This window comes from Theobroma umbraticum, unplaced genomic scaffold (assembly GCF_002168275.2).
Source record: "Theobroma umbraticum cultivar Fairchild unplaced genomic scaffold, ASM216827v3 scaffold_25.0, whole genome shotgun sequence".
Taxonomy (NCBI): domain Eukaryota; kingdom Viridiplantae; phylum Streptophyta; class Magnoliopsida; order Malvales; family Malvaceae; genus Theobroma; species Theobroma umbraticum.
Window position 1 is genome coordinate 365,855 of NW_018397282.1, and position 15,132 is coordinate 380,986.

The 15,132-nt window shown below is 32.2% G+C and overlaps 1 protein-coding gene across 2 annotated transcripts; it reads right to left on the reverse strand.

The window, feature by feature from the left end:
- Positions 1–445: 445 nt before the first annotated feature.
- LOC110428133 (transglycosylase) lies at positions 446–9,750 on the reverse strand. 2 transcript variants are annotated; one of them, XM_021443850.1, is made up of 13 exons: positions 9,574–9,750; positions 8,390–8,600; positions 7,908–7,958; positions 6,079–6,209; positions 5,866–5,982; positions 5,640–5,759; positions 5,325–5,404; positions 4,606–4,772; positions 3,717–3,770; positions 1,725–1,834; positions 1,230–1,343; positions 1,014–1,139; positions 446–931 (listed from the first exon to the last, which is right to left on the reverse strand). In XM_021443850.1, exons 1-13 carry the CDS (start codon positions 9,618–9,620, stop codon positions 904–906), a joined length of 1,356 nt encoding a protein of 451 aa, XP_021299525.1. In that variant the 5' UTR covers positions 9,621–9,750; the 3' UTR covers positions 446–903. The 2 variants fall into 2 exon arrangements, with proteins under 2 accessions (XP_021299525.1, XP_021299526.1); XM_021443851.1 differs by lacking the exon at positions 9,574–9,750 and adding an exon at positions 9,319–9,537.
- Positions 9,751–15,132: the final 5,382 nt, after the last annotated feature.

Here is a 15,132-nt window from a genome sequence, read left to right on the forward strand (position 1 = left end):
TGATTTGTAGAAATTTAAAAGAGAAAATTTATAGAAACTTAAAATATATGAACAAATAGAATAGAGTTGAAAATAATAATAATAATAATAATATAAATTAATTAATTAATTAAATAAAAATTTTACCTCTTTATAATTTTTATTAATTATTTCGTTATAGTTATCGTTTTTATTTTTACTTATTTTTTATTATTTAAGGTTTTTTCTTGGCTTGTTTGTCAGGCAAACGGGTTAGAATTTTTTTTATTGATCTATAGTTGAAAATAAACCCCTTAAATCTAATGGTTCTTATTCGTAGCCTTAGATCAAGGTTAGCCTTACTCTAGAATTTGCCAAAAGTGTTATTAAGTAGTAAAATATATTAACTGTCATTTATTTGCATAAAAATTATTTTAAAATATCAAAGTAATTAACCAATCATATAGATTTGTTGGCATACCATAACTTGGGTGTTATGATTATATAATATAAAAGTTGTCATACATCTAAAGCAGTCTACCAAGTAACTGCTGCATTCATTCTCATGATATCATCACTCTTTTTCTTCTTCCCTGCTGTGTTTTCTCTTCTTTCTGTTAACAAGAAGCAGTTACTAAAATCTATAACTTGCAAAGAAAATATATGGTCATATTTGTTGTGTCATGTATGTAGGCGATTACTTTTTTGTTCAACATACACAGGTAAAAAGGGACTCCTCTCCAGTGAGACTTACAATGTATTAACATAATCTTGGTTGCTCAAACGTGTCGATAACTCATCTGCTGTGCTGTGTAACAGCGTTTACACATGTAATTGGTGTTTTTACCAGTCTTGTAATTCATAGTGTATTTCACTTTCACACAACTTCAACAATGGTACCTGGAGAACCATCTGGACATAGGTGACCAGCTGATATCTGTCAGGTTACAAGATGGTGCAGCTCTCTTGATTCCTGAACAAGTGAGATCAATGGCAAGTCACTCAAGGAAACACACAACTCCATTTTGTCGATGGAAAGAAGATACGGTACGTACCTTTTTCTGGGTTCGTAACTGCTCAAAACTTGCTCAAATTTAAGCCACATCAGACCTGTCTCCTGAAGATTTACATTCTTTGGTCCAGCAAGGTAAGCCTGAACCACAAATTGTGGAGTTCTTTCCCTGTGTTTGGCATCAGCAAAGAGGCCACAACTTTGTAAGGCTAGAATAAGTCACAGCTACATTAAACATTATTGTTGCGAATTAGCCTACCTCCCTTCATACTCTGATAACCAAGCAAAATATGCCGTGCCGAAATACATGGACACAAATGGTTTGGTCAAATCTTCCACATAATCAACTCGATAAGCCCTGTAGCCCACCTCTCTTCACATGAAATTAATTACAAGTTTCAGACATATGTGATCATTGCTATAAAAGTGTTGGGGACAAGTTTGCGACATTTAGAATGTGCGAAAGAAAGGGGCCGGGGAAACAAAGAAAGCTATTTTCATCTCAAAAGCCAATAGTTGTGTGTAAATCATTTCTTTTAGATTATAGTTAATGTATTGCCATTCTTAGTGCAAATTAAATCTCATAATGCCTCCAGGTTGCATGAAATAACTACCATTTGAACCCAAGGCCACACAAGGAGCTAATTTAATTGAATTTTCTCTAGGTAAAAGAGAGGTACACATTGAATTTAAGTTCTTTTCATGCATTTTGCTTATGGCAAAGAAATTCAGTTTCAGTTAAAATTTCACTCACGTGTAAAGCCAGAAAGCAGTAGAGTAGTCAATTCCCATTATTCCAGCTCGTGCTTCAATCCCATCTACAAAGCGCATGCTAACCATCTCAGCCAGAGCACAAAGTACTGTCTGCACAAAATATAAGTGTCAGAATAAAAGTTAGACAGCAGCACAAACATAAAAACAAAGAGAGAGATATATAGCTAAGTGCATAACACATGAAAGTTTAGTGGCGTTTATATGTATTTAAGAAAACTCGAAGAAAATAAACATCAATCTCAAACTAGTTAGGAGTCAACAGCATGAAACCAATTACACCATTCAACCTGATCAAGGCTCTAGGCTATAGATTTCCAAAAAGTATACAGATTGCCAACTCCTTTTTCCTGCATCAGTCCATGTAAACTTTAGTTGTCTCTGATTTCATTTCTCCTACTTGTATCCATTCAAATTGGCATTCCACTGCATCAGAAGGTCTATGTTCTACATGTCCAAACATCTTAGTCATTCCTTCTTTTAGTATATTGATACTTGAAATGGTAGAACATTTGACAGTCTTCAGAATTTGTCCCCTTTTCAAGTGCATATCTGGTTGCATAAGCATTATTTCATCACCTACATTGTACCAGGTACATCTTTTCAGGTATAATTATTGTCATTCAATCACTCTTTAGCCCATGCCTCTGCTCAGCAAGTACAACCCGAGGCAAATCACTGAGCTCAATTCCACAACTACTAGGTCAAACCTGAGAAGCAATTGCCAGTGATCTTGAACAAAAAATATAATTTTGTTAACATATGAAACTTCCGATTGCGATCACATCAAGACAAAGAAGAGATAATTAAACAGCTTCACATTCATAATATTTCATTCTGTATACTAGATACCCTCACGTTTCATGTAGGTTTAATCAGAAGAATCAATAATCTTACACAGAAAATCATGTTGCAATGAAGAAATCACCAAGAAAGAACAGCTATGTAATAATACAAAGAAAGGGAAGGAACTTTAAAAATTTGATGGCTCTGAAATAAATAATAAAGAGAATATTTTCACAAAAAGAAGAAGAGAAAAGGAGATTGGAGCAAACTTAAAACATTAAACCACTCATTCCAGTTTGTGCATGAATAGATACATCTCTAGATTGCATTTAGGGTAAACACAGCCTTAGGATGCCAAGTGACCAAAACAGCAAAGGAATGAAAAAAAAAAAACCTTAAGATGCACGAATGATGTGTTTGGTGCATAGCATGGGGCCAGGACAGGATAATTTTTATCCAATACCACATTTGATGCTCCTTGTAAATGGAGGATAAGATTATCAATTGGGTTTCCCATACAATGTGGCCCAGGAGAAGCTATCCTCTTTATTCAATGAAGTCCAGTGCACTAAATGCACCATAAAATTATATGCAGTGGATGAAAAGAGGGAATGTGGAGATGATATAAAGAGAGCAGCATATGCATATATGACTTAGGAAGAGAAAAAGGAGAGAGGAAATATTTGTTGTATTCGAGATATGACTAACATGAATATTCAAACCTTTCCATGTAGGATATTAATTAGGAAGCGTATTTGTGTATTAAGTTTTTAATATAGAAGCACCACCAGTCCATTAAAATCCCAGCTATTCAGAGTTCATTTTGCTAAGCAAACCATTTTATTATAAAGAGAAATTTATTGATATCACACCCTTTTTGTTGGTGAAAACATACCCAATTGCCTATAATATAGCACTATGCACTTACAAAACTATTCTTATCTTTTCTTCTTATTTTTGGAGACATCAAAAGCATGTTTGGAGTCACAAATTCTAGGCCTAAAGTGTGTGCTAACACTCTTGCCTTTGAGTATACTTTAATTAAGTTGGTATAGCAGATGAGACATGGTAAAAAGTCCAATATTTTGAGTGGAACAGTCATTCTAGAGAGAAAATGTAAATTGTTAGCTGCATGGAAACTTTTCAATTTCCTATCCTGCCAACTTTTTTTATCCAACTCTGTACTTACAGGTTTGATTCCCCTTGTACTGAAGTACTTGGAAACAATTATTTCTGCAATTGCCTGCAACAGAAGATCCATATCAAAGTATTTGAAAAATGACACTTTAGCTTTGTGATGATAAAGATAAAATGCAAAGTGAAAGAACACTCCTGGCCGTATTAAAGAAAGCAACATTTTTGTTAGACGCATATAGACCTGTTGATTAATAATTATAAAACTAGTTTAATGGAATAACATAGTCACCTGATGATTCTGTTTTCCATGTTTAAATTGCAGTCCAAATTAAGTCTATATTATCATGTACTTTTCTTATATTATCAGCATGATAAGAAACTTTTCGGGAGTGTAAGGCTCCTTGTGAGGGTGCGAGTGCACTCTTTCCTAGGTACGACTGCCTGCTTAAACAACCCTAGGTGTTACCCTTGCTCTTTCTTCTCCTTCCATTAATTTGTCACATTTCATCCTAAAAAAGGTTTTACACAGTTAGCACTTGCAAAAGCCTACAAGCCTTAATTAGTTCCATAGTTTTTACATTGATTTTAAATACACCCCTGCAGCATTAAAAGCTACTTCATACTTAGCAGCCAAAACATTTCACCACTTAAGATATCTAGGAATGAAACAGCCTCTAAACCAAGCCTTGAACCAATTTGTATTAGAAGTATAATTCAACTTCAGTTCCTAAATTCTTACCCCGGATTTTACTTACAGTGTTGAACCTTACGGTCCTGCATCATTTGCACTTCAGCATAAGAAAATAATAACTTATACAGAATTTCTTACACTGGAAAGCTAATGATCTTTAAATGTCAAAAAAAGAAAGGAAATATGTATTCTGAAACTATGATGGAAACTACTAAAGTTGACAGGATATTAATTTTCTGTAGATTCATACCTTCAGTTCTATTCGAGAAAGATATGGTTTCTTCTCTTTATCATAGGAAAAGCGCACTTTTCCCCTTCTTTCTTTAGATTTGGTCCACTCCTTGGAGACTTCAGGATGATTCCACATCTGTTCCATGTCTTCAGAGGAAACTCTAACGTCCCAATATAGGCCAACCCCTGAAGCTCACCATTAAGGAAACAGGCATATCATCTATGGTTACAATATAGAGCTGCACTACAAATAGGTAGAAAATAATATTCCAAAAGGGCAATGATCAATTGACCCCAGATTTTATGTGCTCCATTTTTCACCAAATCAACTGTCATTTTTAGTAGATTATCAATACATGTTATTATTGTTCATTTTAAAATTGACTGGATAATTGCTATTTCACTGCTTTAGTTGTTTAAATTAAACTTTCACTTCCTGCAACACAAAGAGATTAATATATAAAGGTTAATTTCTGAAAAGAGAAACCACAGAGGTAGCCTCAATTTGTCTTAATTTATTTCAAATTATGGCAGCTTATTTTGGATTATGCTTAGCTTTCTTAAGAAGATCAACATGAATAGATATGAACTAAATTGGTGAAGCCTTTGATCTAGCAGCACCAAAATATTTTCTGTTACTCAAGTTGATGAAACTAAAATTTCATTTATGAGATACACTGATAGTATACTGACTAAAAATAGCTTCATATAACCCCAAGTATATGAGAAAGGATGAACCTGAGCATGGTGAGACTGGTGAAACTGGTGAAGTTGGTGAAGTTGGTGCTTGAGTAGGCGAAGGACCATCAAAATGTTTTCTGCAGAGGAAAGAGAAATGGAAATCAATTTCAATGCTGATTTGTTTGTTCTATTAACATACCCTTTCACTTTTCACTACTAAAAATCTGCTTCAGAAGATAGCATAGCTTCAATTGGGGCAAAGTTTATGTGCTCTTTATTAATGAAACATTTTAAGTCAACTACTTGAGCAGTCCATCTACTTTTGAAAACTTTCATACTCAACTGAAAACTTTCATGAGGGAGTATTAAAACCTGGATACAAAACTTTCTTTCACTGAAAGATAACGCTTCCAATATGGCAGGGTTGATTTATGACTTGCTTTTTTTGTACCACCCCTATATGCCCTCACGATAAACTCTTCAGTTCTATCTCTGCAATTCAACACCAATGAGAGACAAAACACCACATTATTCAATGACCTGATAACAAATATGTGATATAATCCAAATGGATTCAAAGTCTTCACTGTTAACTCACTCGTCATCGAATTTTGATAACCATTCAAGGTAAGCTGCACCGAAATATACATTTACAAAAGGCCTGCATAGAATATTTGGATCCTCTTCGACTGGGTACGATGAATAATCACATTCCCTATAAGAATTTTCAAACTACAACTTCATAAATCCAAAACAGGGTCAGCTAAGTTTCAATGCACCTGGAAAAGAGGAAAGTAACATAAAATTGTACCTGAACATCCACTCTGCTGTTTTTGGCGCAATTTGCATGATCCCTATAGTAGTCACCTTGCTTTTCTTATCATATCGCATGGAAAGAGGCCGCCTGTTACTTTCAAGGTCTGCAATAGAACAAATCATCTCCTGCAGAACAGTGAAAGGATGGCCGAACTTCGAAAATTAGAAATAATAATTACTTCAAGTTTTCTACAGATTACTAAGGATGGGTAACATGACTAAAGTATGTTCTTAACAGAGCATCTGCAGACCAATTATGTGCTAGCTGATTGAAACAGCCTTAACATGGTGCATAATTTGTTATACTACATGGACACCTTAAATTAAGCAAAGAACCCATGAGCTATATATATTGAAGGATGTGGCCACATGACATGCCTAGTGCCAGACAAAATGTAATCCGAGGAAATATTCCTAATTCACTACAAATGCAGTCCTTTCCATTGACTGCACAGTTTATTGTCCGTTTGTCCATACAAGATTTTCTTTAGAGTCAAAGTCATCATTGTATTGTATGAGGTCAATCTTTTAGCCTCACATACTCCATCCATTCCCTTTACTTCCAAGTGAGAATTACTTTTCAACAAAATCTCTTGTGATGTTACTACATCGGGTTTCATTTGTAATGTTTTAAGCTTTTTTCCCTAATTTGACATAGTGTAGCTGCTGTAGCATCTATACATGAGATTGAAGAATATTTACAGATTGGCTCTAATATATATCCTTGAGTAAAAACTTCGTATCCTTAAAGTAATATTAACCTTCAATCAAACTCCAATTTTTATTCACATCATGTTTTGCCTTAAAACAAATGACCAAAGCCGATAAATTAGAAAGGGCAAAGATACTGGGTCCAAGAAGAGTTAAGACAAATAAGAGGCAAGGAAGAGAGGTAGCAGGCTACCCATAAACAAGACAGCATTCAAAACTAGTAGCATTATATGAAGAACAACTTAAAAGGTCAGTCTTGGATTGGTTATCAATTCAAAACTAGTAGGATGATCAGGCAAGTAGTTGCTCTTTGCACCCAGCCTGCAGCTTGGACTAGTAGATTAAATACTGTTCTACTATAGATTTTGAGAGATACCTGCCCCTGCCCGTGGTCTCCCTTTTTCATCCATTCTAGGACTGTAAGGATTATTGAGTTACCATTTAATTAATAGTAAAAATTGACTGCATAGCAGGTTTGCATCCAACCAAAAGACTAGTCTCAGTGTCTCTAATCTCCAGTCAGCTGAAATGACAGTAGCACTTAAGGTGTCTTAAAATAATCTAGCAATGAAGAATATCTAAAATAACAAAGTGTTGCCATGCTACCTTTCTAAAGGTTCTGGTTTCTTAAGAAATATGCTCCCATGATAACCTAGTAAAGAATAAGCACAGGCTGAACATGGAATGATTTAAATCAATCTGGTCTATGCCTTTAACTCCACCAGGAAGAACATTGTCTATTGCTTCAAAATTAATCAATCCTCAGTACATGCCTTTTATGCAAACCTGTGCCATTTATTTTCCTTTCCACTTTTTGTTTTTATGAAAGAATAGTTAATCTGACATAAGGTGAGAGTGAATTTGAAACTAAATCAAAAACAATAATTTTAGACATCTAAATTGTTAAAAATAGGCTCATCATCAGAACTTAGGACCTGGCAAGAAGTATTTCAATATATGCCTAGTAGTTAAAAAGAGTTTCTGTCAGTTATGATACTGCCATACCAGAGTAATTTCGCATACATGTAGGAGAAAATCAAACAACAAACTTCTACATGACCTACAAAGAAAAACAGTGCAATAGGCTCCATATTCTGGTTATAGATGACATACTGGCTCTATCTGTGAATGAAAATGTCTGCGGGTAACGATTTCAGCCACAGCCTGAAAGAGCACCATGTGATACAACATAAATTAGAAGCCAAGGCCTTGTACCAAAATCTCACTTTATTATTTTTATTATTGTTACAATAATTTCGGGCTGCGGTAAACGTAGTGAAATATTGCATCATCATAATGTTTTGGACCAATGAATAAGATAAACTGAAACTAATATCTCAATAACCAGAACAAAATTACTTATGGAGAGAATAGATGTAATAAAAAATTTTATAACCTCTTAACCATTCGAACTTAATGAAAACCTACTTAATCAGATTAAACTTATCAAACGATTAAATTTAAGAAACATTTTACACCTTCTCAACCATTCAAACTTTATAAAAACCTACTTATTGAGATTAAACTTCTCAACTTTTCAAAAGCAGCTTACAATTGCCTCGAAAATTAAATAATATGTCATTTAAGCTGCCTACCCTCATCTCTGTTTGTGTCAAATAAGACTGTCCATCAGGATCCCTTGATAGGTGAACTCTTTGGCCTTGAGTCTCCCCAGCATCTATCCACTCTGTTCTCACTTCGGGTTGTTTCCACATTTCTTCCATGTCCTGGGGATCAATGCAGTCATCCCAGTATTTGAAGCTGACAGCCATCCTGGCAAGACTGCTCAATTCCTTTTTATGGCATCTACCAACAAGAAAACCATTAGGTTTGATTATCGCTCCAATATTGATAGGACTATGAGAGGGCGTGCAAGGAAAAGAAACTATCAAAAATGTATCTCCTTCAAAGACCAACACTTTACGTTCAGGGGACAAGTTAGTATAGCTAACAAACAGGTGATGTATTAAAATTTATAAATTAATAGCTTCCTACCAGAGGAGAAGACAAACATACGTCCATGAAAATAAAACACCAAGGGTGGTGTGGAGCAGTCTACCATTAAACTTGGGAAAGGAAAGCAAACTGCATTTGGCATTACCAAAGCAATGAAATCAGAACAATTTTGCACGACTTTTCAACTCCAAGACTTGGATTCTAAGAAACGTTATGGCAATACTGTCTATATCCACCCAAAGCAATAGAAATCAGACTTTGTTCCCTTCCAATTTTCCTTTTGTTTGAACTATTAACTTATCATGATCCCCAGACATGCACCCAAAAATATAAAGACTCCCAAGATTCTATTCTAAATAAAACAAAAATACAGAATCATTGATATCAACCAATTCCAATGAAACAAGTAATTTGGAAACGAAAAACAATATATCTTTGATGTGAAAATGCAGGAATACAAGAAATGGCAAGAAACAACGAGTCAGGGACACAAAGGATATTTACAGACATGAGACATGCATATTTATATGTGAATATATAAAGAAAGGCAGACAGAAAATGGCCATACCAGCTTAATACAAGGAAATATAAGATGATACTGCAAACAGAAGGGAAGGAAAGGAGAAAGCTAATTCCTAGAAAATGGAAAGAAAGAGCAAAATGGAGAAATGGGTCACTGGGGATTTCAGCAAAGAAAGAAAGACCATTGTTAGCGGCATTCCTTCTCCAGAAGAAATACAAGGATTCAGTTGCAGACCATGACACTTGGCATATTTGCCGCGCTGTCTCTTCTTCTGACACATAAACAAAACGAATTGCTTACCCGCCATTTTCACTTTTGTTCTTTAATCTTCTCCTCGTTATAACCATATGCGATCCTACTAAAATCAACAGCCCAGATCCTGCAACTAGTACATGTGTTCTATCCAACCATCACATTTAATTCCTTGACAGTTGGTTTTGTATTTTCTATAATTGGTAATGTAAGAGAAGTGAGTTTATGGGGTGGAAATTTTTAGATGTTAGATTGTTATGTGGCAATTAGTTGCTACCAATGAGACACAAAAAAGAATTGATCAAAGTTTTATTTGACTCAAAAAGTTAGTCAAAAAAATATTTTTTGGATTTTTTATTTGTGGTTTTCCTGTTTGTTATCTTATTAGGTATAAAAATTGGTGCCATTGCCCATTTTGAAAGGCTTTTTTTTGTTTGTCATTAATTTTTTTTTGAGTAAAATACGTCCACACTTTTAAATTTTGATCAAAATCTTAAATAATTTCATTAGTTTTCAAAATAGATACTTCATTTTAAAAATATAAACATAGTTAACAAATATTATAAAAAAATTAAAATACTTTTTTATATTAATTTAAAAAATTATTATATTAAAAAAAAGTATTGACCATGCTCCCCTCTCTACCCCCTTTTCTTGGGGAGCACCGATCTCCTTGAGGAGCACTAATCGGTGCCCTTTCTTTTAATTAATAAAAAAATTAATTAAAATATTAATAAAAATGATATAATAGTATTTTTTAAAATTAATAAGGGGTAAAATTATCATGTTAATATTATTACATTATCGAACTAATAAAAATATTAATAGTTGACTAACGGTTGGACTTATGTGTCTAATAGAAGATATTTTTTTAAAGCTAAATGTCAATTTCAAAAATTAATTGACTCACTTGAAATTTCGATGAAAACTTAAGAGTGAGAGTATTTTAGTTTTTTTTTTTGTAAACATTACTATTGTAGATTGAGTTATTTAATATAATCTTGTCTACCATGTTGGGATTCAACCTTATACCCAAATATGAAAATAATCAAGAAATAAAAATATAACGCTGCAAAAAAAATAAAATATCTATTAAATCAAAGAAAGAATCGAATCCCATAAAATCAATGTTTATACTTTTTATGCAATTTTCAGATTAATTAAGAACACTCATAGGTTCAAGTATAATGTACCTTATTTTGCATATCGTAATTAAGAGCCAATTAAATTAAAAAACGTAGTGATAAAGCAAGTAACCTGAAAAGAGAATAAGTCAGTCTGAAATCTTACAGTCAAAAGTTTGCTTCTTCACCTTTAGGATTTGTCAAATTTTTAACCACCCAAATGTTTTGCTTCTAACGATAATCCACATAGTGACTGAATAAAACCTTCTCAAATGTAGGATTTTATTTGTGTTAACAAGTTTTGTTTTTAAAACAAAAAGACCAAAAGTTCTTACACAAAGAAAACTATTTTGCTTTTCTTATTTTTATAAAACGGCTAAGAAGTAGTTAAAGACTTAGAGTTTTAATTGGCTAACATAACATATTTATATAGCCAAATTGTACCCTAGATATAACATTTGTATTTTTATTCACTTAAGTCATTGTGAACTTAATTAATGTTTTCACTTTATTTTGGTCTATTTCAATTAAGTCCAACTTAATTGAGTATCTTTATTTAATCTCAATTATGTCACTTAGTATGTATGGCTCATTAGGCTTTTAACATGTTGTCAATAAATATAAATCATAATTAAATATCAATTTAATAATAGATTTATATTTATAGATCATGAGTGATATCTAGCAACACATCATTACCACTCAAATGTTAGAAAGTCAATTAAAGAAGTTGACAAAACCCTTTAGTGATAAGCCTCTCAGTGCAATACAGTCTTTTCATCAAATATCTCAACTATGTCATAAAGTATAACTCAGTGTCTACTTATGACATTCCATATTAGTTCTCATAATTCATGATTAACCTTATGAATTTAAGAAACTAACTTTTCATAAATTCATCATGTTTTGGCCAAAGATTTTATACAAGTTAATCTAGAATTGAGAACAAGTGAGATACATCCCCTCATACCACTTGGGTTGATGAATCTTTTCTTGACTAGTAATCCAACTTCGCATGCTTCATGGCATACCCAAAAACACGCTATTTGGATATTTGGTCGCCTTCAAACCTGTAGAGATGGAATCAAAATATGTTATTCCCCAAACAAGATGACTTGGTATCTCAAGTCTGAAGACTAGTTGCACGACTATCACATAAGAATATATTCCATAAACACATGACCAAAATACCAAATGGAGTTTTCGTAACAAGTCATGTTCAATGAACTTGTTCTCTAACATAACCTACATGTCATCCTCAAATATCCCATATACTTCAATATTTGATATTGACTACTTACCTCTCAAGTAAGGAAGCTTAACATGTACTAGTCTTTGAATATTGTCAATACCCTGTCTTGACAATACAATGAATAAGAACTATTTTAGAAACATAGTTTGATGCATAGAGATCTCATAATTGTAATAACTTTACAATTCTCTTACAAAGTTTTTATGTTCCATGAGTTTCATCCAGCTAATACTTAATAACTCTTTATTATTGTAGCAATATGAAGGAAAACTTTTATCATATATAGTTATGCAATTATGTATGCATTAAATGACAATATATATTCCTTGATCAATCTAATTGACTCTAAGGCATATACCAATAGTCTCCTACTTGCACTTAAATCAATCACTAACATATCCAATATCGAACTCTTTCACTTAGCAATTATGTCTGTACAAGGATAACTCAAATTGCAATATTTAGGAATATGTTAATTTATATGTTTGACAATCTCCATTGTCATCATCAAAATATAAATTTAGATCACAACAAGACTTTAATTATATTATTATGGCTCTTGTTATTACTTTAATAACTCAGAATCATTTATTGGTTTATTAAACCAATAATCCAAATTTCTCTTATTTTGTAGCTTAAACAAAAGGTTTGTATCTGATTATAGATATAATCACGTAGTTAGCTTCTTTTTTTTTTGGAACCATTCCAATATAACTGCCTAATTATGACTTTTGTCACTTTAACATTTAAGATTCTCTCGATGTTAAATTCTTTATCCTAAATTTTTTTGTTGAGTCTATTTTTAGGCTTTAACTGTTTAATTCTATTTCATTTTTCTTTCTTAGACTGACAAATGTATCTTATACACTTTTAATGAGTAACTTATCTTACTCCCACTAACCTTATGATGTGCACAAAATATGTTTATCTTATTCAATGTATTCAACTACTTTGAATTTATTCCATTGAATAGATATCATTATCCAATCATTCATATTGAATCATTTAGTAGACTCATCTTTTATGAGTAGTGCATCAATATGCATCTTACTAAAGATTTTATATTTAACGAATGAATTATGCATCTTTATGTATCCCATTAAATTAATCTTCGTGCATAGATCTTATCTATTGGATTTCATAATTTCATGACCCTTAACCTTTAAAGTGTCATTAGTTCCCACTATTTCTATCATTTATAGAAATCTTACCAAGTAAACTTATTTGCTTTCTTTTGGGACGCTATATCCATAACTCTTACATATCATAAGTCGTTCATCATTGGTTATGGTATCCTCTCAAAGGTTAGCTCATGCGATTATTTGGGTTAGGAATGTTTTGTGATTCATCTCTTATGAATTCAATACTATAATCAATTGTTATTTAGTTCTAAGCAATCTTAATTTAGATATTTTATCTTAATCAGAATGCTCCTTAACTAAATGATTTCATAATCCTATTATGAATTCATTAAGTTAGGACTCAATTTTATTAAGTCATCTCATTAATTCCTTTTGATTCATAATAAAAGACAAAATGATCTTACAATGATCTTATGACTTAATAAAATATAAATTTATATTTTCCAAACATGAAATAAAATATTCAGCGTTAAGCCTAAAACTAAAACATCTCATCTTGGCAATCATGCCACAAAAACATTCAATGTTTCAAAATTATTTATTGGTCCACAATCTAATCTAGGCTGACAAACTTGATCACAATCAATTGAGGTTGCCGACTTCGTAGTCCTATTCTTCACTACTCCTTGTCATTATTTCCTTCAATATGTCATACATATTAAAATCATGAATAAAGAGTAAGGTATCATATACTAAGTAGTAAAAAATAAATCATATACTAAGTAGTAAAAAATAAATCATCATATGATTCATACCTAAAGTGAAAGCTTCCTTTTGGTTTTTCCCTTTAATGGATTCAAGAAAATCCTTACAATTGTGCTTTCAATGCCTTAGTTTGTAGCAGAAATGGCATTTTTCATTGTCCTTGTTCTTCTCCACTCCTCTAGTAGGCTTCGTACTTTTCAAAGTTAATGTCTTTTCACTTTTATCTTTTTTAGAAAATTTTATTTTTCTTAGAAGCAACAAGGTGAATTAAAGGCTTCTCTTTCGCAATGGTGTTCTCAGCCTGTGTGAGCATATTCAATACACCTAATAAGATTACCTCAATCTTGTTCATATTGAAATTCAACAAAAACTATGAATAGCTCTCTGGCAGTAAAGAAAATACAAGGTCTATGCTCAAATCACGATCCATGGTCCAACTTAGGGGTGTACAAATGGTTATTTCGGTTTTGGATATATAATAACTGAATTAACCAAACTTATATTTTAAAATAACCAAAATCGAATCAAAATATATAAATAACCAAACTAATTGAAACCAAATTAGTTTGGTTAGTTTGGTTCGATTTCCAAAAACCGAACTTGACAAATTTTTTATTTTTTATATATATTTATTTATGTTGTATTTTTTAATAAATCAATACTACAAAAATATTACCAATGATAATAAAAACCTATAATAAATAATATCGATACTCATATAATTAAAGAGAAACTAAAGAAGAGAAAATATTAAGTTTAGGATTTATTTTTCATGCAAAATCCCCATAATACCTTTACTTAAGTTTGATTAGTTCAATTAGAAATTTTCTTAACCGAAACTGAACCAAATTAATTTTAATATCCGAATTATCCAAAGAATCAAACAAATCGAACCGAACAAATTAAACTCATTTCTATTTGGTTTACATTTGCTTACCTCTAGTCCAACCCGATTGCTTGAGTCAAGTGATATAGTATATCATCTTTAGAAACATGGGGCCTTATTGGGTTTTTTTCAAACATCTTACATCCAAACAATTCAAATCTCTCTATACAACTTTCCTTATCGAACATTTCTCTAAGGTTTAAGATAATATCTAGGGCGTTCATAATTTTATGTTGCTTTTGAAGAGCTGAAACCATACTAGCCAACATCACATATGTGGCTTGATCGAGATCATCCATATAAACTCAATAAGCCTCATTTTCCTCATTTGTAGCATCGTTATTAAGTTCCTTTAGAATAAGACTATCTAAGACATAAGTATTTTTCTCTTATTTCAAGACAATCTTGATATTTACAAAACCAAATAATAAAATTTGAGTGTGCTAATTTATTTACATCAAGTATACTTTTAAGTGACAAATAATTCGTCACAATTGA